The sequence below is a fragment of the Lasioglossum baleicum genome, chromosome 16, assembly GCF_051020765.1.
Source record: "Lasioglossum baleicum chromosome 16, iyLasBale1, whole genome shotgun sequence".
Classification (NCBI taxonomy): domain Eukaryota; kingdom Metazoa; phylum Arthropoda; class Insecta; order Hymenoptera; family Halictidae; genus Lasioglossum; species Lasioglossum baleicum.
Genome location: NC_134944.1, coordinates 4,128,563 through 4,152,152, shown reverse-complemented (window position 1 = coordinate 4,152,152; position 23,590 = coordinate 4,128,563). Strand labels below are relative to the sequence as shown.

At 40.5% G+C, this 23,590-nt stretch overlaps 1 protein-coding gene across 9 annotated transcripts in view; it reads right to left on the bottom strand.

Moving 5' to 3' along the window:
• Positions 1 to 23,590, bottom strand: part of LOC143217291 (EGFR adapter protein) — a 209,521-nt gene that overhangs the window by 181,379 nt on the left and 4,552 nt on the right. For 5 of the 9 annotated variants that reach the window (XM_076441394.1, XM_076441389.1, XM_076441391.1 and 2 more), the window contains one exon: positions 7,649 to 7,729. The exons of 1 other annotated variant lie outside the window; for it this stretch is intronic. In XM_076441394.1, the coding sequence (XP_076297509.1) occupies positions 7,649 to 7,729 (81 nt within the window). Of the gene's footprint in view, positions 1 to 7,648; positions 7,730 to 11,426; positions 12,841 to 23,590 lie in introns of those variants that run through there. 3 more of the 9 variants (XM_076441388.1, XM_076441397.1, XM_076441395.1) reach the window with 3 other exon arrangements.

Below are 23,590 nucleotides of genomic sequence, written 5' to 3'. Positions count from 1 at the left end.
TCGGCGCAATCGAATCGTCCATATTTCCGCATTGCACTTTTATTTGCCACTGATTGCCATTGTTCGCCGATATATCGCGTATCCAGTGATAAAATGAAAAATATTGGGAACGATTTAATACATCCACGGAACACACACAGACACGTGTACACGTCGTAACCAAACGGGGATTCGAATTCCGCGTTAGACCTTTAAAACTCGTATTTTTGAACAAGATAAAAATTCGGAGACAATTGAAAATACTTTCGTAAAGAAAATGAATATTCCAAAACGGGAAATGGAGTCTCATGTACGACATGCATCTTCGAATGAAACCGCACAACTAATTTATTGATTAAATAAATGCAAATGCAAACGAGAGAAAAATTCGGAGACAATCGAAAATACTTTCATGAAAGACATGAATATTGCAAATTAAAAAATAGATCCGTCCATAACAGGCATCTTCGAATCGCAAATGAAACCGCACAGGTAATTTATTCATTTAATAAATGCGTAACGCGGGCCCGGTCATTAATACTTAACGCGTGCATCCCCGGGAAAAAGGAGATACCAGCAGAAGCGCGGATAAACAAATATCGAAACGATATCTCGCCGCTTCGGTAAACATGAACGTATTCCGGCGTGCGGTCTTCGTATGCCTGGAAGTCGACTCGTTCGAAATTTGAACCCTCGACGATGCACGGCGTGTTTCTGGCATCATTTAAAATTTAGCAAACACAATTTTATTTCGTCCGCGCAAATATTGATACGCGTAACATCCGCGGGAGCGACCGATAATAATCGAGTTTCGTTTATTTGAATCGGATCTCGGCTGCGTCTGCATCCGCCCGGAGGAAGCCGGAAAAGTATAGCCATCGGAAAGGAAGATGCAGACAGATTATGGCTCGGGGATTGGCAGGAATCATGGGAGCGTGAGCAGAGTCGCCGGATCAAGACTGGTCCCCACTCTACCTTCCCCTTCCACTCTGCGCCGTTCCCCACCCACGGTCCGATCACGTGAAGCGTTCCTTTCCAGTCAAAAGACACGTGTTACCTTTAACATTTATCTGTGGTCGTCAAGAGAAACGCCGAATGTCACAATTTCAAAAATTTTAGTTAACAAGTTCAATGCGGGTCAGTTCCGAAACTGACTCAAGAACAACTCGAGAAGAGAAAAAGTTTGAAAGAAGCCACATGTCGCAAACAAATAAACTTCCGAAAAGACCACACCGAAATTTTCCATCAATTTTGAATTTCATCTACCCAATTTTTCTATAAATGCATAAAGATCCGCAGTCTAGTTATAAAGGTAGAAGGAAGCTCACTTTTTCACCTTACAAAATAGAAGATACTTCAATTTTGCAAGTTATTCGATTTCTGGCCCGAACAATATGGCGGCTCGATTTTTGTCTGGCGCCGCAGGAGGACTACGGAGGTTCAGAGAATGTTTTGACGTTCGTTCGCGTGGCCGAATTAGGTTCGTCGTGTGTGAATAATTACGCTGTGCCGAGAAGCGACGCGGCCTCCGCAACGGAAGATTTTTAGACAGGAACCGGAGTACTGTTTTCACATTATAGGGAACAGAGAGGAAGTCAAAGAATGGAGAGGGGTGGAATACGCTTTATTATCTCCTGCAAAAAAAAAAAACACGAGCCCATCCGTGCGCGTACCGCCGAACAAAGGAGACAAAGGACGCAATCGAAATATTACGAATACAGAGAAAAAATTAAAGTGTAACGGCGAGGAGGGGGAACGGCTATGGGAAAAACGGACGACGTCGAGCCGGTTTGACGGAACTTTGTCTGACGTGATCGATACTACTCCTTCGCGGGCCAAACCATGCTTTACAGAAATTCTACTTTCATAGGGGTATAGTAAATTTGCAGTTGATTAATTTTACTTTTGCATCGAGATTGCAAAGGAGATGCGTAAACGTAAATGTTCGGCAAGGTGAACGAGTTCGAGCGCAAATAAGAAGCATAACCGACGAGGATTGCACGGAATAGTGTACAACCCGTGCGAGTACTAAATTGTACGTCTTCGTGACCGAGTTCGAAATTAATGAAACGCGCTAGAGGACGCGCGCGGGCGCCTGCTTAAAATTCCAAGCGTGCCGGATCTGACAATGAATTCCCGTGATTACCAAGTTTGTGCTTAATAAAATTTCAGGGCGTTTGTGTAGCATACGGAACGACTGATGTGCAATACCAACAGCACAGCTGCTATAACGCACGGTTCTTCTTCGCCCTTTTCTCGAGCATTAGACGAAGAAAAAATTCAATTGTACACTGCACGCAATTTCGTAAGAAAGCTTGGCGCCATTCGACTTTGCCAATTCAAGTCAACAGACAAACTCATTTTTCTTAACTTTCACTTAGACCACTTTCACAATTACGGGCACGTGTAGCAACAGCATGAACGCACAAGAAAATAGAAAATTAATTGCAAGTCGAAATAGAAGAGAGACTGAACTAAATATTTCTACAACCGGGAAGAAGAGTCCATGATATAATTGAGGAGACTGAGGAAGTTAAAAATTCTTCGGTGTGGCAGATTGTCGCAGCGGAATGTGTACAGAAAATAGAAAAAGTGGATGAAATGAATTTCCGTGCCGCGAAGCCGAAGCAAATATTTCTATAACCGCGAACAAGGGGCCGGAAGATAATGGCGAAGGGAAACAGGAAAGTGAAAAATTCTTCGGAGGATGGTGTATTCTTGAACGGCGTTGTAAATCGTTACAATGAACACGTTGTGCGAGTCCCTCGTTAACGCACGATTCGCCGGGGTTAACTTCAGCCGCACGGCACACAGCACGGCCTCGCGTATCGCATTCACTGGCATAACGTAACGATGTTCGGGGTCTCATCAGTTCAGCGAGGCTCGCTCATATCAAACACATTGCTTTTCAGTCGAGTGCCAGCGCCATAGCACGACAGAAGCCACAAATTCACGTAACTCGTGACCCTTTAAAGCAGACCTCTTTAAGGCACCTTTGAGGCTGGCTCGAGAGCAGCTTAAACTTATGGCAGTCGGTCGCCCGTCAATATTATTGACTTTAGCGGTTAACCTAGAATTCTTTGACGGCGGCCACATAAATTGGAGGCGCGGGTTAATGCGTGGAAAACATCGGCTCAACTTTCGGTCACCCCTAACTACCGGCGTTTTTTTTTTAACGAGGAAGTTTCACCGGCGAAAAGTTCTTTAACCCTTAGCGCTCGAATGGCGACTCTGAGACACCACTAAAAGTGCTGTACCATTGTTCAAAATATTGTTTAGATTATTAACACTAAACCTAGCGAGCCTTACAAGCAGAGTTTTTTGCGGAGAATTCAATTGCGTAATTGAATTACAATGTAATTGAATTAGCACCACTCTGCCTACGTCACAACATAAAATTCTTGAAATTATAGGGAATGGAAATCTTCTAGATCGAAAGGAATGTTTAAATTTCGAGTTAAAATAGCTTCGAGTGCAAAGGGTTAATGGCAATCCACTCGGAATACGGGTGACACAATTTTGTAAATTATTTAACAGCTTATATTTTTGCGGCACGATTTATTTCCAGCATTGTGGGCGAAAGGAGACTGCAAAGCACACAGTTCCAAGGCTTAATCTTTTGTCGCCGATTATTCTCCTTCATCCCTGTGTATTACCGAGCTTCATTCTTATGCAACATTTCCGCGGAGAGTGTAAAAAAAGGATCACCCCGTATCGTTGATAGCTGCGAATAATTCTATCCGCGTCTTCAATCCAGTGGAGCGTGATTTTCACCTCATTTAGCCACAGTGAATAAAATATGAATGCTGCGAGGGCGACGGGAACTATATGTAGACATACAGTGGGCGTACAAAGTGTTCGTACACCTTTTAGAAACGAATAACTTCTAAATTTTCGTTACAGACACAGCAATTTTCGTAAAAAATATAACATTGACAACATACGAGGATATTGTTGAAAAATTTCGTACAGTGAAAAAACGAAAGGCAGTGGTCGACCCGTTCGATCTTGTGCGGTGACCAATGAAACCAATCTGGTTTGACGAGTGTGGTATCTGCCGCCTACTAAATTCCTCGAGGAAATTTTAGATTTTATTTGGCCGGGGGAAGATAGAGTTTCAAGTACATCGAAACTTATACGACGGAACTAATTTAGGGAGACGTTTCGGGACCTGTGATCAGGTTCTTCGAAAATTAAATTCGGGACTTAGAACGCCGCCCCGTCAGAACGCGAAACCGCCATCATAAGAATAAAACGGTCTATACATTATCTTATATTTCTTTTAATTACATTGATTAAGTCTAACAAATATATCTTGACAAGGGGTTAACATTGATTTTCAAAGTTCGTTGCTCATACTATTGGGTTGGAAAGAAAGTCTGCAGCGTTTTCAAATTAAGAATTGAAGATAAAATTTAGGTATTCATTCATATGTTTATTCGGGTAATCTTTACTTTACCGGATTCAAAATTAGCACCTTTCTCCTACGAATTATGATGTATTTGGTATGTAATCCAGTAGATTTGTACCCGGCGCGGATGTAGATCGAAGTTTCGATCCTCTAGACTCAATAGTTGAGAAGATATGGTCGCTTAAAGTTGAGCATATTTCCAGTTTCTTGACAGGTACCTAACCTGTCAAAAATGCTCAACTTTAAGCGGCCATAGCTCCTCAACCATTGATCCTAAAGGTTCGAAACTTCGATCTGCATCCGTGCCGGGTACAAATCTACTAGCTTACATACCAAATACCTCATAATTCGTAAGAGGAAGGCACAAATTTTGAGTCTGTACCTCGAGAAGTTACCTCGGAAATGGCAGAAAGCAATAGAACAGAATGGAAAATATGTTATTGAATAAATCTATGAGTAAATATCTGAATTTTAGCTATCAACTTTAATTTACAAACGCAACGAACTTTCTTTCCAACCCAAGAGATGAAAGGGTGTATTAAAATGCCGAGTTTAATAAAATTCGATCAGAGATGCTACACGAGAAATAATTTATAAAATAATTGACAGAGGCAAAGGCACTGGCCTAGTATGCAACAGTCCGTTTAATTAATCCGGGGCGGGGAGGGCTGATGGAAAAGTGGAAACCCGCTGATATCTTCGGCTCTCCTTTCGGTTGAAAAGGGGGTGGTTCGCGTCGGACAGGGGATGTGCAATCGCGGTGTGTATTCATGGAAATCTGTCCATCAGGCTCTAATGGAATACCACCACGACGAAAAGTGGCGCGAGACGTTCTTTAATGCCTTCATAAAATTCAGGTTCATAATTCCCGCTTCACAGGCAAGAACACGCTTCGCACACGCGCTCCCAACCAAAGTAAAAGAGAAAGAGAGAGAGCTCCACAAACGTACACACACACACACACACACGCGCGCGAAAGATTAGACCGACAACTCTCGGAGAGCGCGGAGTTACTCTCCCGCTCGCAGGCAAATATTCAACTCCGATGAAACTCCACACCGAAATTTCTGCTGATCCCTTCAGGGTCGGTAGTCATTACTAGGTTTACAGTAATAACGCAGCTTACAATAATAAGCCCGGTGAACGAAGTTTATTTCGAGCCGCAAATCTGTTGTTTGATTCCCTTGGCACGTGATTATGAAGCCGGTTAAGTTCGGGCTAATTAGTCGAAGGAACGGCCCGGCCCGACCCGAACCGGCTCGGCCGCCGCGCGTTAATTTGCGTCGCGAGGCGTGCACCCGCAGCAAACAACAATTTGCCCCGAGACCGTTTCGGAAAAGACTGCGTATAGTTTAATGTTACCAATCAGGTGTTCGACTGCCGCCCACAATGGCCCCGGGCGGAATTTTGTTTGTCCCCGGCAAACGCTGTAATTTTTCAACGAGAACGAACGAGAGCATATCGCAAATAATAAATAATTAGGGAGGAATGCCTCGGCGATGTTTGGCCGTGGGAGCGCGGTATTTTTCGTTGGGAATAACGAAAGTATATCGCAAATAATAAATAATTAGGGAGCAAGTATATGCGGTCGTGTTTGATGCAGGGAATGCGGTGTTTTTCAATGGGAATACTTTATGTAGCGAGTAACACACAAGTGCGGAGAATGGGCTCGGAATGCTTGTCTGGAACGAAACTGATAATTTTGAAATTTAACTTTTAATTCCTCGCATGTTGTGGTTGCGATCTCTAAACTTGAAATTTAGTGTTTCAAGCGCGTGAACAAAGGTGTCGACTACGGTAGCAAACATTTATTTTCCATTAAGGTAGCTATTTGATTAAAAATAAAAATTTGTTTATGTTGGAATGATATAAAGTTCCGTTCAAGTAAGTAACAATACCATTTTAGTCGGCAGACCATTGAAAAGTAATAAAATTAGTACAGTACATATTATTAGTACAGTAAATGCTCTATAAACGCAGAAGCCTCGGGGAGCTTCGTTTCCATTTTTCATAGACTGACACTACTTTTTTGAGCTTCAAAGGCCGAGCCGAACGTAGTGGACAGCGCGTTTAAAGAGAGATCGCGCGCGGCCGAAGCAACTGCGACTTTCCGCGTCTCTTTCTTTCCCATACGCTGTCCTTCCTCGCGCCCGACACGTTCACCGTCAATTAAACCACTAAATACAGTTGAAATTATATCGTGTTTAGCCTTATTTTAATCAAAAAAATGCCACAAATATATTGACGGAAGTTTCATAAAAGAATAAGTAATAATAAGAAAGATTTAATATTGCATTTACTGTATATGTTGTACTAATTCTCATGAACATCCACAATCTACTTGAAATCTCCAGAAAAATAATGGACTGCGAAGATCTTTACGAGGAAATAAAAATCGAGTATTTTCTGCATTTTCTCCGGGACTTCAGCCGTAGTTTCGAATGTTAAGCAGGCTCGCCAACCTCGGATATAACTACCGATATCGCGGTTGATGTCTATTGGGCAACGTTCGACTGGCGGCTTGATCCCAGTATAAAACTCCGCGATTCATCATGCATGCAAACCCGCGAAACAAACAGAGTGGAAATAGGGCCGGGGACATGTCAGGCCATTATTCCTCGATCTTATTGATTCTTATTATGCAACCAGGCGTGCCAGAATACTTAATCTGTCTTTTCGTGTACTGGCAATCGTCGGCGCAGGACGAATACATGTCCGCGTGGATCACGGGCTACAACTGAAAACTGAAGGTTCGATCTCGTCGCTCATTGTACTCCTTACAAGGCTGTGTTGCCTTTCGCGACGGATACGTCGATGTCAGCATTCTGGCTGATAGAATTTTAACCGACGAGGATTTTTCCGATGCTAAGTATGAAAATGCAGTTCCTTAATCTTTAGTTAAATGTAAAAGTAATGGAACAGTGACAGGATTAATACTGGTATAAGATCTTTGCTTAAATTGGAAGGATTTTTCATTTAGAGATTGAGGAGTAAGACGGACTAATAAATTTTGGAATTCCTTCTCTGTGTATGGAACAGTGACAGGATTCATACTGCTATAAGATCTTTATTTAAATAGGAAAAAAAGAGTTTGCATGAAAAAATTGAGGAGTCAGATGGTCAAATAAATTCTGGAATTAATTCTCTGTGTATAGAACAGGGATTAATACTCGCACGAGATTAATATACCAGTTAATTACTAAAGTCGATTTTAGCGTGTAGACCGCGAGATAAGAATTTCTTTGACAGGATACTCACTCTGAGAGTCTCCAGTTGGGAGCGAACGTATTCAGCACGGCTGGCAATGTCGGGAATCGCCACAGGAAACGAACCCATATACTATAACAAGAAAAACGTTAGTTTAGCGTGACGCTCAATCATAATATTCCTCAATTTTAGCTTAAAATTTTTACATAGAATGTCAGCTTTCAGTAAAAGAAATATGTGAACATATGTGTATTATTGTGAAACAGTTCCTCATATTAGACGAGGGTTGTAAGCATCGAATTAACCACGAATCATGCGAGTACAAGAAAAATATGAGATCCCAGTTCTTTGGCGAAGCACGTCGTTCGATGATTCTATATGGCCGATAAAAATAACGACCCTCCCTGCAATAAATAAAAGCACCCAAGGGGGCAAATTCCATGGACGTAATAAATAGCGGTAGCTAACGCAATTATGTGTCGGTGGCCCGCTCCTGATAATGTACGCGTCCTTTTCATTACAGTCATATTCCGCTTCACTAAATTAGCAATGGAGACTTTACGCGTCTCCGAGGACAACTAATTTCGTTTTTGCTACTCTGTATTTTTTTATTATGGCCACTGCATAATGGCTTCCGTCGTGAAAACCTTACCCCGGTGGTCCAGAACACTTGAAAATAAATATTCATCTCAGCTAAAATACTCCACGCTTATATTAAAATACACTAAAAAGGAGAAAATGATATTTTTAGGCATCAGTGACTATAAATAAGAGCGTGGAGCGCCCACGAAGATTACGTCAATATAGTTTAGCGCGCCCACGTTTTTATTTATAGTCACTAATGCCTAAAAAAATTATTTTCTCCTTTTTAGTGGATTTTAATATAAGCGTGTGGTTTTTAAAAAGTTTTGTTTAATATATTTTCTAAAATCCTCCTAAAATCACAAGTAAGGCGAACGAATGCTGTTGACCGGACTATGACTGTGGCCGTCGAATAATTGAAATGCTAAACGCGAACGAAAAGAAAGCCAAGTATGGAATCGGTGGATTTAATTGCGATGCGGGCGGCGCGCGGCGTACACATTATAATTTGTGCTTTCATTCCGATTTCCATGTCTGAAAATCTTTTCCTCAGGCAGAATTCCGATTCGGATACTCGTGCCACAAAATAATCCCCGCTTTAATCCCCACGGATGATTCTCATTGTTGTTTCATCGAAATTCTCTCTGGGAAGATCTCCTCCCGCGGGATCACTCGGATTTTCCAGAAATATTATACCGCCTCCCTACGCACAGCGGAAACAATCTCTCAAAACTCTTTGTAATATCGAAAGTTCCCGGGCACAAACGTGTTGTACATAATGGTAATAATAATAATGATGATGACCTGACCGTGCAACGCATCGACTGCGCCTCGTTGGATTTCCACGAGTGTGCTTCGAGACATGTTTGATCATTACACTCGTGAATTTTATGCACTCGTCACAGAAACGAGTGGCTGAAATGCAAAATTCGAAATCAGATGACATTCGAGACCTAACGAAATGAAAATGTATTTATATTTGCAACATAATATTGTTTTCAGCTCGCTAGATTTATTAAAAAAGGAAATATACGTCCATCAGCAGCTTACATTTAATCCAGACAATTTTTTATTTTGCATAAAAATCCCCCGGCCATTGATCATAAATATTAACGGAAACACGGTGGAAACATCTTTTTTTAAATGTCTATTATGCAAGCTCGAAAAATTTCAGGAAATATATTCGCAGCTGGCTGATCACCAGTGGCGATTAAAAATGTATGAAGAGTATTACCATACTGTTAAATTGTCGTGTATTATTTATTTCTTCGTTAACGTGATTGTATATATAACTTTATTGTTCCGCTACTGCACGAATAATAAACAGGATCGTGCGTGTTATCAACAACTGGACTGCGGTTTTTTTATGCAAAATAGAAATAAAGACACAGGGCCTACATATACGTTGGCACACGTGAAAAAGTTGTAAAATGCAATTTTCAGTATTTTCAATACAATTCCGACAAATTGCAATTTTTGGAAAAAATTTCCTCTCGCAACATGTAGTAAACTAATTGCTCTAACTTCTCAAGAAAGTTCGAATCGCGTAGTCCAATATTGAAAAAGTTATTGTTTTTTTAGAGTGTCCGAACATTACTGGGAGTCACTGTATCAAGGTCATTACCGACCACAAGAATTATGACATGTAAAATACAAATTTAGATTCGCAATTACTTTATAACCAACACAATATTTGCAATTCTATCTGAGAATTGATACTTTAAGTGAAATTCGGAATTCTCAGGGACGCAATCGAACAGGTATACCGATACGGGTCCGCGGGAGGGAGTTGTCATAAATAACGCAACCGGTTGTAGTAAATCCCGCAGCCATGGTAACAGTTCTAGCAGCACGCAACAAGGTCAATTAATCAGCGTTATTATCACAAAGGTTTCACGGCGAAAGAGTAAGTGCATGGCGAAACTGTTGGTATACCTTTCTGTAATTATCGCAGGTTTCCATAAGCATTGATCGATCGGGCTTGTTACATCGAGGGGCATTACACGCCGCGAAATGGATCAATTGCACCGTCATACGCCGGCCATTCCGATTAAATTAATTTTCCATTATACATCTGTACTGCGAACAATCGACACGCAGCTTTCCGATGTAATGAGATAGCTATAAATGTCAAGGCACTTACAGTGGGTGTGCAAAGTGTTCGTACACCTTTTTAAAATTAATACACAGACAGCAAACAAGTATATGAAAGAAAAACATAAAAATATATCGCATTTCTTCAAAGTTCTGGGCTATAATTTGAGGAGATGTATTTTAATTATATTGTATTTCAATTACACATCTGATTAAAATACTTAGTAATTGAATTAATTGGAAGGTTTGAATTATATAATTCAGTTACGACGCGCAATTGAACTACTAACCCAGTGACACGCTCTTGACCCTAAACTAGCCGGGCCGAATAGAAACTATTGCAATATTCCAGCAATCCTAGTTCCAGCAACAGGTGCACAGAATATATATTTCAAAGATCTAGCGGATTAAGCCAGCAGAAATTGTAATCCCGATATCACTGATACAACAATTGTTCGAGTAAATCAATTTATGTATAGTTTCTCATAGAATACTTTCGATGGAAAGTCGGATTTACATGCGCTCGTGCTCAGTAAGTAGAAACAGCAAGTAATGACCAGACACGCGAGACAAGTCTCATGAGCATCTGCGAAAATTCGGATTTTTCGAGGACAAAGTCGCAAATGAGAAAAGTTTATTCTACATTTCCGACTTTTACACGGTCAGTGCCCCCCTCTACCGCACATTGCAGTTGTGCGCTTTGTAAACTCGGGTTATTTAATTCAGCAAAAGTGATCCCCAAACTTCCATTACTCTAAATTAATATTGTGGAGAAGCTAGACAAGAAGCACAAACCATTTTTTTAAACGATCATTTGTTATGCAATTAAATAATAAATGTGGATTTGCTTGAAAAGGAATAAAAATCCTGATTTGTATCAATATGCATAACGCAGCAGAAGATAATAATTAACTGCATTAATGGCCGAGCTGTATATCAAAACATTTCCCTCAATTTTAAAGACATTTGAATGAAACCTCGGGGAGGTACACTTCTCGAATGAATAATCATAAGCGCCCACCCCCACACTCTTATTACACCTATTACCTCAGCCACGTATATACGTAGAAATCTCACTTTCAAATGCATTTTAAAATTAATGGACTCCCTCCTGATTGTATTTAATTTTTCGGTGAAATACTCGAAAGCCTACCTGTACGCCATTGAATATTTTCAGAGTGGCCTCCGGCATTTTGGTGATTATTTCCTCGTTCTCCTCCTCCTCCTCCTTTCCACCCATGGATATTTCAATTACACGTAGTCACTCCCTTTCCACGTTTGCATTTTTCCCCCTCGCATCTTTGTCCGTCGTTGATCAATTATCAATCCACTATCACAGATATACCAGCCGAAACAATCACTTCTTTCACAGTGTCCCATTGTTACGACTATTTCCCTCCGTACGCTATGCGATACGATCATAATCGAGCGACAGTATCCATTATTTAATGACGAATGATTCCATCACGTGTTACAGAAAATTAAACTGCGAATCTTTATAGAAAATATTATACATTAAATTGGAATTGGAAAACTTTTTCCTTTGCGAAAATCTCTCCTACGTGGCTCTTTTACCGAGTTATTAAAGAAAAACCAGAGCACAGGTCCCGGAATGCGCCTGCATATTGAAGCCGCGCTCTGATTGGTCGCGCGCTCTTCCTTAATAACTCCTTAAGGGGGTAGACTCGTTTCCAGGATTGCAAGGGTGCGGGATGCGCTCATTTCTCGATAATGCAAAGATGGGGTTTTGCAGTAGTCAAAAATGTTGGATCTAGGCCGCGATCGACCTCAAAAGTCCTATGTTTACGTTTACGAGTCGTAATGAGCATTATTCGACAGCATGTAGCTGTCGCAGCTTTATGAAAATATCTGTATGCTTGCGAGTAATGCAAATTACGATTCGTAAACGTAATTTGCATGATTTTTTAGGGCGAAACTTCGACCTGCAACCGCCCCGGGTACAAATACATGATAATTTATAGGAGAAAGGCACAAATTTTGAGTCCGGTAAAGTAAAGAGCAGCCAAGAATTCCATCTTTGTATTATTGAAAAATGAGAAAGTGCATCTCGCACCCTTGCAATCCTGGAAACGAATATACCCCCTTAACAAAGCTGTGGAAAAGATTTTCGCAAAGGAAAAAGGTCCATCAAATAACCTCAGGAATCACTTCTAAGGAAACACATTTTCGAGACACCCTGTATGAACTAATTTCAACAGACTTTCTCCATTCTGTTCCTTAGAAAATTTATCAACAGCTTTTGGTCACTTCGAAGTAGGAAGTCATAGATCGATTGGTCGAAGAATAATTTATATGGAGACTGATGCAGTTTCTCTTTCCCTGATCCTTTTCCGTAAAAACGGAAAAGATACATGATCTGAGAGAACGATCACTTTCACCGGTTGCTCGTGCTCAGGCATTCGCTCAATTCTGTGAAATAATAAGGAGTTTCATTCGCCAGATAAATATGCACGCAGATCACTAATCACTGTCACTCCCGTCTAAACACGTTCAACGAACTGGACAGTAGATTTTACAGTGTAGATCTATGCGATCACTCGCTCCGGTGTCATTAATCCCGCTGACCACGAAAACTAGTTTCGAGAAACGTGTTGAAGCGTTTCGCAAGTGGACTTGAAGGCAATGCAACGGTAAGGGCAGTGGGAAGTGCAGCGAGGAGTGACCTCGTGCTCTTTAAAAATTTATTTCACGAAATTATTCAATTGAAGTCTTTTCAGACTTTTTAAAAAATTTTATAAAATCTAAACACGGAATGTATTTCCAAAATTTTATTTTTAGTTTTTGCCAATTATTCGCCTAGTGGAAAACACGAGTAGAAACAAAAGTTTGCTCGTGGAAAAATGTGATAGCTGTTACTGTTGATGGTAGTAATTGGAAACACGCGAAATTTTATTTTGTATTATTTTATATTTTATTTTATTTTGTAAATGTCTATTACTGGTAAAAAATATTTACCTTTTTTTTAAATTCCCATTACAGGGTAAAAAATATTTACTATATTTTAAATTTCCATTGCAGGTAAAATGTATTTACTATTTCTAAATTTCCATTACAGGTAAACAATATTTATTATTTTTTCAAATTCCCATTACGGGTAAAATAAATGGAAATGTCAAATAAATTTATTATTTTGTCTACATTGTTCTGTAACATCATAATAAACCTGTGGTGTGGTCACCACGTGATTTTAAATTGAACAAAGCATTGGCATTTTCTAATATATTAAACATTGACTAGTTATAAATAAAAATTTCACACTAAATTAATCAGAAATTCTGTGATATCTGATTTTTTGAAAAAATGGACTTACGCCACTTTCAAAGTAAACGGTCCACATAGTAAATGCATTCTTCCAAGTTTGAGAACGGTAATATTAATTACAAAGAAAAGTGCATTGCGTGGAGAATCGATCGGAGCATGCGAGAGCGACGCGGTATCATTTTCAGGTTGCAAGCGATATCGAGAAGGAAGTGAAAGCCTGTATGCGCACTTTAGGTGCAGTACAGCGTGGTAGCGCAGCGGGGCAATGAATCACGTTCGAAAATGTTCGGTCCCGCTCCAGATTATTCGCGTAAGGTGTTGTAATCGTGCGAAAGAACGCGTGTTTCGATCTCGGTGGCCGGTGCGTTTCGTTGCGGTGGGGTAGGGTATCGCGGGTGAAATTGCATCCTCGTTGCAGCACGAGGCTGCTGCACTTTGTTGCCGATAGCCGCGCAACTCGTTGACATTTCCATGCTGCCGTCCTGAGACTCGTGACGGAGAGTCCCGACACAGGAACGTTGTGCAAAACCGTGAACAGCATTTAGGCTGACCTGGATACATTGTGCAACGAGAGATTCGCGGAGGGCATCAACGAGGCCGCGCTCGCGCGCGCGCGCGCTCTCTCTGCAGCTTCCACGCATTGACGGAAACTTCTATAGTGTGTTTACTTCGGATTCCTCGGGACCTCGTGCATTACACGAAGCCGGGTCAGCTTACTAGATAGCGGTTCTACCGAGCCTTGTACTTTTTTGTCGTAACCTGCACTCGGTTTTACTTCTTTTCTCTTCGCTTTTTGCTTGTGTGCACCGGAATTTACGTTATCCAGGGGAACCGAGGCAAATGGCCCCTTTACCGCGCCATTGTTTTATAGTAAAGATTATCTCCCGGTAACCGTTTCTCTTGAATATTCAGTATCGGTACCGTCGGGGCCGTTTTCACGTACACAGATTTTGTGAATGAAACTTGAATTACTACACTCTCAGTAAAATAAATCTCCGTACACCCTTTAAAATAAAATAACTTTTTTATAATTGTACCAAACGATCTGATTACACTGTCCAACACCAAATTTGATTTCAATATACTGTTGGGTCCTTCTTATAGAGTTTTTTGCGCTGATTCCGAATCTGGTTTTAATTTTTTCCCTATACGTCCAGTTTTTGAGAAAATGGAGTTTTAAAAAAAGACATATTTTTCAACTTTAAACAAATATTGCGATGTTATTATAAAAGATATTGAATTGTTGTTTACAGCAAAAGATTCTGTAGACTTTCCCGAATACAGTGATATCCAATATTAATACATTATGATTGTTTAAACATGTTTAAACAATGATTAAAGACGGAGATGCACCACTTTTGCACCAATTTTTGCGGATATTTTCGAATTTATCTCAAAAAATAAGGGTCCAGCGAAAAATTGAACTATACCACGCGAAAGAGCAGACTTTTATCTTGAGAAACCCCCCTGTGAAGTTTGCATGGTCGACGTTTTTACCGAACCAGAAAGCAAAATATCTTCGCCCGACATGCGTTGACGCCAGTGGTGCTCTTCCACTAGCGCGGTCGTTCGTCGGGATACGGCGCGGCGCGCTGCGATGAAACGGCGCGTGGCTATAAGCGCGCAATTATTATTTTATTAAATGTTATATTATTGTTATTTATTATTTATTAGTATATTTATTCTGTATAAATTATTTTTGTATTTTTTAATGTTAGTCTCTCGTTTATAGTATATTTAATACAAAAAATACCTTTTGTAACAAAAAAATAATTTATTCACACACTACACTATTACACTATTTACAATGTTAATATATATGTGTACACTATTCAGATATAATACACTATATCGATTTAATATGGAGCAAACTATTTTAATTATGTATTTAAGTCAATAAAAATAGTCCCGTTTATATTGTGTTTGGACTTATTTTACTCGGAAGAATCTCGAGTGTTCATTGGCACTATAATTACAATACATAGATAAGACGACAATTACTGAAAATAAAATTTTTCAGTCACCGCATTGCAGACTTTCCTTACATTGTATGTATTCCGTTGTCCGTAGACCGTCATTTATTTCAAAATATGTATCGTGTTGGTTCTTAAGAAAACTGATGCCAGAGTTCAGTTTCGGCTTTGTGTTTGTTGAAATCAGTCGTGTCAAGCATTTCAAATCTGCATTGCTACGTATAAAACTTCATAAAAAACATTTATAGTTATTTATAGTATTTTAGTTGTTCTGTATATAATATATGTATTTTAGTAGTGTATTATATCTGAATAGTGTACACATATATATTAGCATTGTAAATAGTGTAATAGTGTAGTGTGTGAATAAATTATTTTTTTGTTACAAAAGGTATTTTTTGTATGAAATATACTATAAACGAGAGACTAACATTAAAAAATACATAAAATAATTTATACAGAATAAATATACTAATAAATAATAAATAACAATAGTGTAACATTTAATAAAATATTACATTTAAGTAAGCTGACATAATTGCGCGCTTATAGCCACGCGCCGTTTCACCGCAGCGCGCCGCGCCGTATCCCGACGAACGACCGCGCTAGTGGAAGAGCACCACTGGCGTCAACGCATGTCGGGCGAAGATATTTTGCTTTCTGGTTCGGTAAAAACGTCGACCATGCAAACTTCACAGGGGGGTTTCTCAAGATAAAAGTCTGCTCTTTCGCGTGGTATAGTTCAATTTTTCGCTGGACCCTTATCTTTTGAGATAAATTCGAAAATATCCGCAAAAATTGGTGCAAAAGTGGTGCATCTCCGCCTTTAATCATTGTTTAAACATGTTTAAACAATCATAATGTATTAATATTGGATGTCACTGTATTCAGGAAAGTCTACAGAATCGTTTGCTGTAAACAACAATTCAATATCTTTTATAATAACATCACAATATTTGTTTAAAGTTGAAAAATATGTTTTTTTTTCAAAGCCATGATTTTCAAAAACTGGACGTATAGGAAAAAAATTAAAACCAGATTCGGAATCAGCGCAAAAAACTCTATAAGAAGGACCCAACAGTATATTGAAATCACAAAAAAAGTTGAAATTTGTTGGACAGTGTTATTTGTTAGCAGTTAGAAGCATTGGTTTACTAGATGATGTGCAAAACAGATTTTCAAAAAATTACATTACTAATATATTAAATCTCAAGCCTCCTGAGGCGTTTAAAGAGGGGCAGCCCATTGGCTGCCCCCTTCTGGGGTGTGCGTAATGACATTTTCCCCCAACTCTTAAAAAAAAAAGAAAAAAGTGGGTGTACAAGGTGTTCGTACACCTTTTCGTTATTAAAACTTTGTACACCCGCTGTATATAAATCTTTGTAGAAATTGATTTGACCCGCCGATCGTTAAATAAAAGCTGTATTAGAGAAGCGATACGGTTGTTATCGAGTAGCATGATCCGCATAAGCGCGAGGGATGCCCGGTGATCACGGAAATGATAATTTTTAATGTGAAAGTCAAATCGTATCACACGCAAATATTCCCGGCGAATGGTTTTAATTAATCGACACTCGTACAATCACGGACATTTGCCCGGTTTAATTAATTGTCATTCATCTAATTATGTATGTGCGTTCCGCGCGTTTCATTGGATTATGGTCAGCGCTTTAATTACGAGGAGCGTATCGGTTCGAACCTGATCTCCCGTAGTATTAATAATAGCCAGTGCGAACCTATTTTAAATTTCTCACGGGGATGCAATTCCGATTGTTTGATGGAATCATTTATACTTCGCGTAACATGTAGATTGAAATTCCTTCGTTAGAAAAATGAGGCGAAATCATTAACGGTTGGGTCACACGAGGGGGTCGACGAGCTTACGTTTAAATTTATGACGAGGTAAGAATTTCTCCTCGGATTTTAATCTCGTAAAATTACCAACCCGGAACGTCATATATTTGCATAAAGATCCTCGATCAATCGTAAGATTAATCTAGAAACGTGCCAATTGAAGTACAGACAAAATGTGCTACGCGCCAGTTACAATGATTTAATTAATTTCTCTGTTAATTTTTGAATTTCTCGGTGAACTGTCACTCGGAATTTGATGTCGAGTCGAGTGAAAACTCTGGTGACAGTGTCTACGTGATTTTACAGTCTGATTCCGAGGTCAGTTTCACTTTCGAGGCGACGAGAGCGTGCACGGAAGAAAGACGGCGCAGCGTCTCACATGCAAACGATGCATTTGCATGCCATTGAGCAAACACCTCGCCAAGCGAATTATGTCGCGGGTAATCTGACATTTTAGGACCCCGATCGAAGGCGATGGGTGTCCTATTACCTGTGGGTGCTGCAACTTTGTGTAAAACTGCGCGCACCTAAACTGGAGTCGCCATTTCAGGGGTGGTTGCAAGGAAGTGAGAGAAAAAAGCTCCCTCTCTGCCCGTATCAGATTCATCGTGTCACGTGAGAGGGCGAACGCGTGGGGGAATAGCGACGTAGAAGGGGAAGCTAGAGTGGGGGAACAATTCCCTTCCAGTTTGTTGCGATTCAGGTAGAAGGTGTTTACTTTGCATAAAGATCCGCGGTCTAGTAATTAAACTGCGGATCTTTATGCAGAATAAAAATTGTCTATATAGATTGCAAGGAACAGAAACTGAAATTGAATGTTATTTCTTCCCTTAATGATTTTAAAAGAGGAGAAATCATATACTGACATCTTCAATTTGAGAAATTTTTTAACAATTTTGAATTTGATCTGCTCAATTTTGCCGCAAGTGCATAACGATCCGCAGTCTGCTAATAATAAAAGAGGAAGTGTTTATCCCCTGTTACTGAGAATGTGGCAACCGGGTAACTTAATTATCGAGCGTAATTGCTAATTAAACTGTCCGTTGACGAGACTCAATTATCAAGAAACTCCGGAATGCACGCACCCCGACAAAAACAACGCGAATTGTTCAGCTCTGTGACACACATCGTCACTCGCAAACCATATAAAGAAATCCACGTTCGATCAGGTTACACGCACAGTTATCCACGTCGACCATTAATCAAGATCACCACGTCGTTAAGTATACGGGAACATCGTTTGATTGTAGACGCGCGGAGATAAACGTGCGACGTCGCATTGTTAGGAAGAAGAAAAAGATTAATAAATTGTACAGTACTTCGAGTATAACACTAACATTTCGAAAATTGCATTACGAACTGGATAATGTGATCACGTTTGTCCATTTTCGACAATTATAGTACAATTCATCGTGCGCCAATGAATCAATTACGTTTCACATCGATTTCCTCATCAATTGTACAATGACACATTGACGAATGGAATTCTGTTGCTCCAAAATTGTCAATAATTACACTGATAATTCAACAAATGTAGAAATCGAACTATTCCGTGCACAAAATTTCAAAACGTTCAAGTTCACTAATGTGGCACACTAGAACAGCAACAGCCGTGTTAATCAAAGCACTGGATCAATTCCACAGAATCCGAAAGCCGAATGATCAATCAATCAATCGTCTGGGTCGATGAATCCCTGAAGACATGGATCCTCCTCGCGAAGTCTCAACAACCACGCACGATGTCCACTTCTCAAAACTTGAAACCACAACGTCCACGAGCAATCAGCTTCCGAGCGACCGTAAGACCAGCAGGTGTGCGTTGCACATGCACCGTGTGTCCGCGTGTCAACCACGTGAGCGAACGGCACAATGCATTTGCGAGCATACTCGTCACAGTGTGAGAATAAAGAAGAAGAAGAAGAAAATCAGTGTCGAGCGGATCACGAGCGGCCTTCGAACGGAGGATGTTGCATCGCGGAAATCCGTTCGCGAGTTGCACCGGTGCAGTTGCATCCTGGAGGAACCACGTTATCCGTGAGGAGAGAGAAAACAAGAGAGGGAGAGAGAGAGAGAGGGAGAGAGTTCCATGCACTCTCTGGTGTGCAGTAAGTGCCGCAGCGTGTGTAATAAGACACTGCAAGGCAAACCTAACCGCGGTCTCGCGGAGGGCCGTCTCCGCTCGCGAGTACTATGGGGACAGTCGAAGGGGCCCACGGGGCCCCCTGTGCCCCAGACACTCTCACACGCCACACTATCATACCCAGACATTCGCGCACACACGAGAAGCAAGGTCGTCCCCGTAGCACGGACCCTCTCGCGACTCCCACCACCGTCTAAGAGACTCAATCATCCTACTTTCCTGAACCGAACCAGCGGTGCTGGGCCCTTTTACTCCCACCACTGTCAACCGACCCCCTCCTCGCCCCCCTCGGGCCCCTCGCCGTCCAATAGCGCTGAAATACGAAAAGTCCTGAATGAAGAGGGATCGTTTCCTGTGCTTCGTTTCCTCGAAATGAAGACATCGACGTATCTTGATCACGGTATAAGGGATACTTTGCTCGACTGCGGACACACCGGACCCGCCTCAGAGCTCTACATTCGAGAACTCTGGTGTACTTGCTCCGTTAGGGTACGTTCCTGGCTTGGAGTTAACAGAGCTAGGTCACGTTTCTCGAAAACGTTTTATCTAGTTTTGTACATTTGTTTAGTGACGTACAATCGTAATATTTTTCAGGTAAACTTGAAACTGGTTACTTCCTTCCGGATTTTAGAACAATTCTTGTCGATCACATGATGTGGTAAGGAAGTTTTGAAGTAATCGCAGAGTAAACACTGCCTGAAATTACCATGAATTTTTTGGTGAAATCTTATAATTATGTCATAGTAATGAGAAGCTGATGCACGATAGCATTTTAGGATTAGTAAAAGAATCCATTTACATATTTACGTGCTGATACATGTACCGCCAGTTTCGGGTACTGTGTCTTCAATTTCAACAACAATGAATTTACGCATTTGGTGGACATTGACGGCCGAAAGGAAATGGAGGAGGAATTAAAAATTACCTCCACCCGAACAATAGGAAAAGGCAACAGGAGAAAAGGGGAACATTTGCGTAACTGAAATAGTGGAGCGGTTCGAGACCAGCCTTTATCCTCAATGATGCTCATCGAGGAGTGTTAAATTACGCGGACATTGTACAAGAACAATGTGCCTTCCGTATGTCGGGAATTACTGGTATAATGGCGGATGCTTCTCGGCAAGATATAAACGCAACAATGGTAGCGATGATGGCAAACGTTTCGCGAATTGGCTTCGTCCGACAGAAATGCATTCTCTTTGCCTGTAACGATTTCTAATCGATAGATCGTTCTGCATTCATTGGTTATGCTGATTTCTAAAAGTCGACGATACAGGGTCTTCCATTAAGAAGTGCCATTTTATATTGTAAAGGCACTCTGTTTTTTTACAATTTTATTAACCACGTGTCAGAGAGTGTCCAACTGCAACCCTCACAAACAAAAGATGGGATCTTTTTGTAAAGGCACTCTGTTTCTTTACGATTTTTTTCAATTTTATTAACCATGTATCAAAGAGTGTCCAACTCCAACCCTGAGAAATAAAAAATGGGAGCTTATCGGCAGCATCCCGAGCAGAAAGAAATTAATTGGACATCGATCCGAAGCAACGAAGCACGTCCGCAGGAATGCAGTTTCGACAAGATTATTTCTAACTGTGCCTTATCTAAGATTACGATGCAGATTAAAGATCGATCTGGAACGATGGGAAACTTATATCGGGAAGTTGTCTGGCTGCAGGAAACATGTTTTACAACGTACTCCGTTAATATGATCGATTATATATATATATTTTTCTTGTGCTCGCGCGCGGATTTATTGCATTCGCGGATCTAATCACGTCGTTATAATTAAAGCGCGGATGCGAACGCATTTTTGTCCCGTACCGTTTTATGGGGTGAAGGCGAATCATCGCCGGGAAACGTACTTCCGGTGTTCAAAATTACGGAAACATTAAAATTGAAACAAGATGCAAGAAAATACTAGAAGTTCTTTTTTGTACGAAACGTACTTTTTAAATTTAACTTCTAGTATTTTACAGTTTTTTCGAAATTTCATCTCTTTCCTTTGACATTTAATAATCTGCTACCATTGTCAACTTGCGTAATGCGAACATTAACTCAAAAAGTCCTCCATGGTCCATATGTTAAATGGAAGCTATCGAGAAGTTCCACAACTCCCCGGTTAAAACTGGGCAATTAAGCCGATTGAAATTTCGTTCTGCCGCGTTCGCTCGAAAGTTGCGAAAGATCGAATCGCGTAATAGCCGTGGCATGTTCATCGAGCCTCTATTCTCATTTAGCAGTCGCGTACAGAGAAATCAATTACATTCCCCGCTGCGGCGATGCGGCAAGATTTACCGTACACGCGTTCTTTGAAGTCGAGAAACGAAGCGTAGACGTTGCGGCGTAAGAATTTTTATGTTCCGAAAAAAGACAGAATCGGTTGCCCGCTTCCACAAGCACAGTCTCGCACGCAAACACGCGCACAGAACCGAATGAAATATGTTAGAGTTTGTAAAAATGTCGTGGACGAGCTTCGGACTCCCATAGAGTATTTATAAACAATATTTATAGGCGGACTATAAATTCAACTTGAAGAATGAAGGAAATGCATTCGGTGGCATTCCGATGCGTTTTCAAGCATTTCAGATGCTTCAGGTGATTTTTCAAAATTGGACCGCAACTTGTAGTTGTCAATTAAAAAACTTGTTGTACAAGAAATACTTTTCTTAAAAAATTATTCGCATTTTAGAGTTACAACGATCTACATTAGAGTACGGAGTTAATCAGAATGGCTTCTGAAATCAATTATTTATTATTCAGCGATCAAAACAAATTTGTCGTTCGATGGTGTTGATCTGTATTGTTTGGGAAGTTTATTATGGATGAAAAGAGTTATGACTGAGCCAGGTGCGTTGGGTTTGAGGGGTTTCGAGGGGTCGATTTGGCCTGTGAACAATTTTTACTTTCTATAAAGATCCAGAACATTTAAATAAATAATGATAATAAGATCCAGAATATTTCGGACCCCGTTCGCCGAATTTCGAAGTTCCTAAGAAAAAAGTGAAGAACGAAAATTGGGAAGAACTAAAATCCCCAATTAAGGGTTAATGGACCGAAAAAATCGAAGTTCGGAAATTTCGGAGCATGGTCGCACGATGATCTCCGGACGAATTCCATCGACAATTTATACGCCACAGTAGCGATAAAATCGAGATGCTTAAGACCCGAAGCGAACAACTTGTGTGGAAAGAGAAAAACTTCAACATTAATCTTCGCATCACCCAGCCTCGAACGAGAGATACTTCGGCCCCGAAATGTGAATGTAAAAACGCGATTGGCGGTCTCTCCGCGTGTACGCGCGCGGTTTGTGTAAATGATTCGAATGTGTTAGCGTGGGCGAAAAACCTTCTCTTCGAAGAAGATGGAAGTCGAAGTCATTGCCAAGGCCCTCGACTTCGGCACGATAATGTATCGAGGAACACGCAAGCATTTTAACAGCTGCCTTAGCATGGCGGAACGGGACCAACTGGAATGCAACGATGTTGTGGCGACATTTTTCGGTTGCTTTTTACGTTGTGTCACTGTTGTAAACGTTGCATGTCAGCTCAGTACTTTCTCAAATGAAAACACGGTCCAATTGGAAATAAAGTTTTTGCAACATTTGTGTGATTGGAAGTCATTTTGTCTTGTCAACGGAAAATGGAAGGTAGTTTTTTTACCATTTTGCGACTTTTCAGGCTACTTAAAGGCCCGTGCTCTCAAAATTTCTGTTTTCTATTGGCAAAAAATTGAGTTATATGAACTTTTACCACTTTACCACAATTTTTTCTTTCGTGCACAGCATTTTTACCCTTGCGGAAATAGAAAAAGTGCTTTGATTTTGCACATTTCAGGAAATGTAATTTTGTAATATAAATGTAATTTCCCAAATATAATTCTTCGGGAATCGGATATATTTTTTGGATGCACTGTAGATTGGACCCCATGGTGGGTCACGAAGCAAAATAAAAATAAAGATAGTGGGACGAGACGGTCAGAGATACGCGGGCGCCCGGACGAAATTAGCAATTACGTAAATCCTGAAATATATTCCCTTTTCATTTTCGAACAGCGGAAAACGAGAAG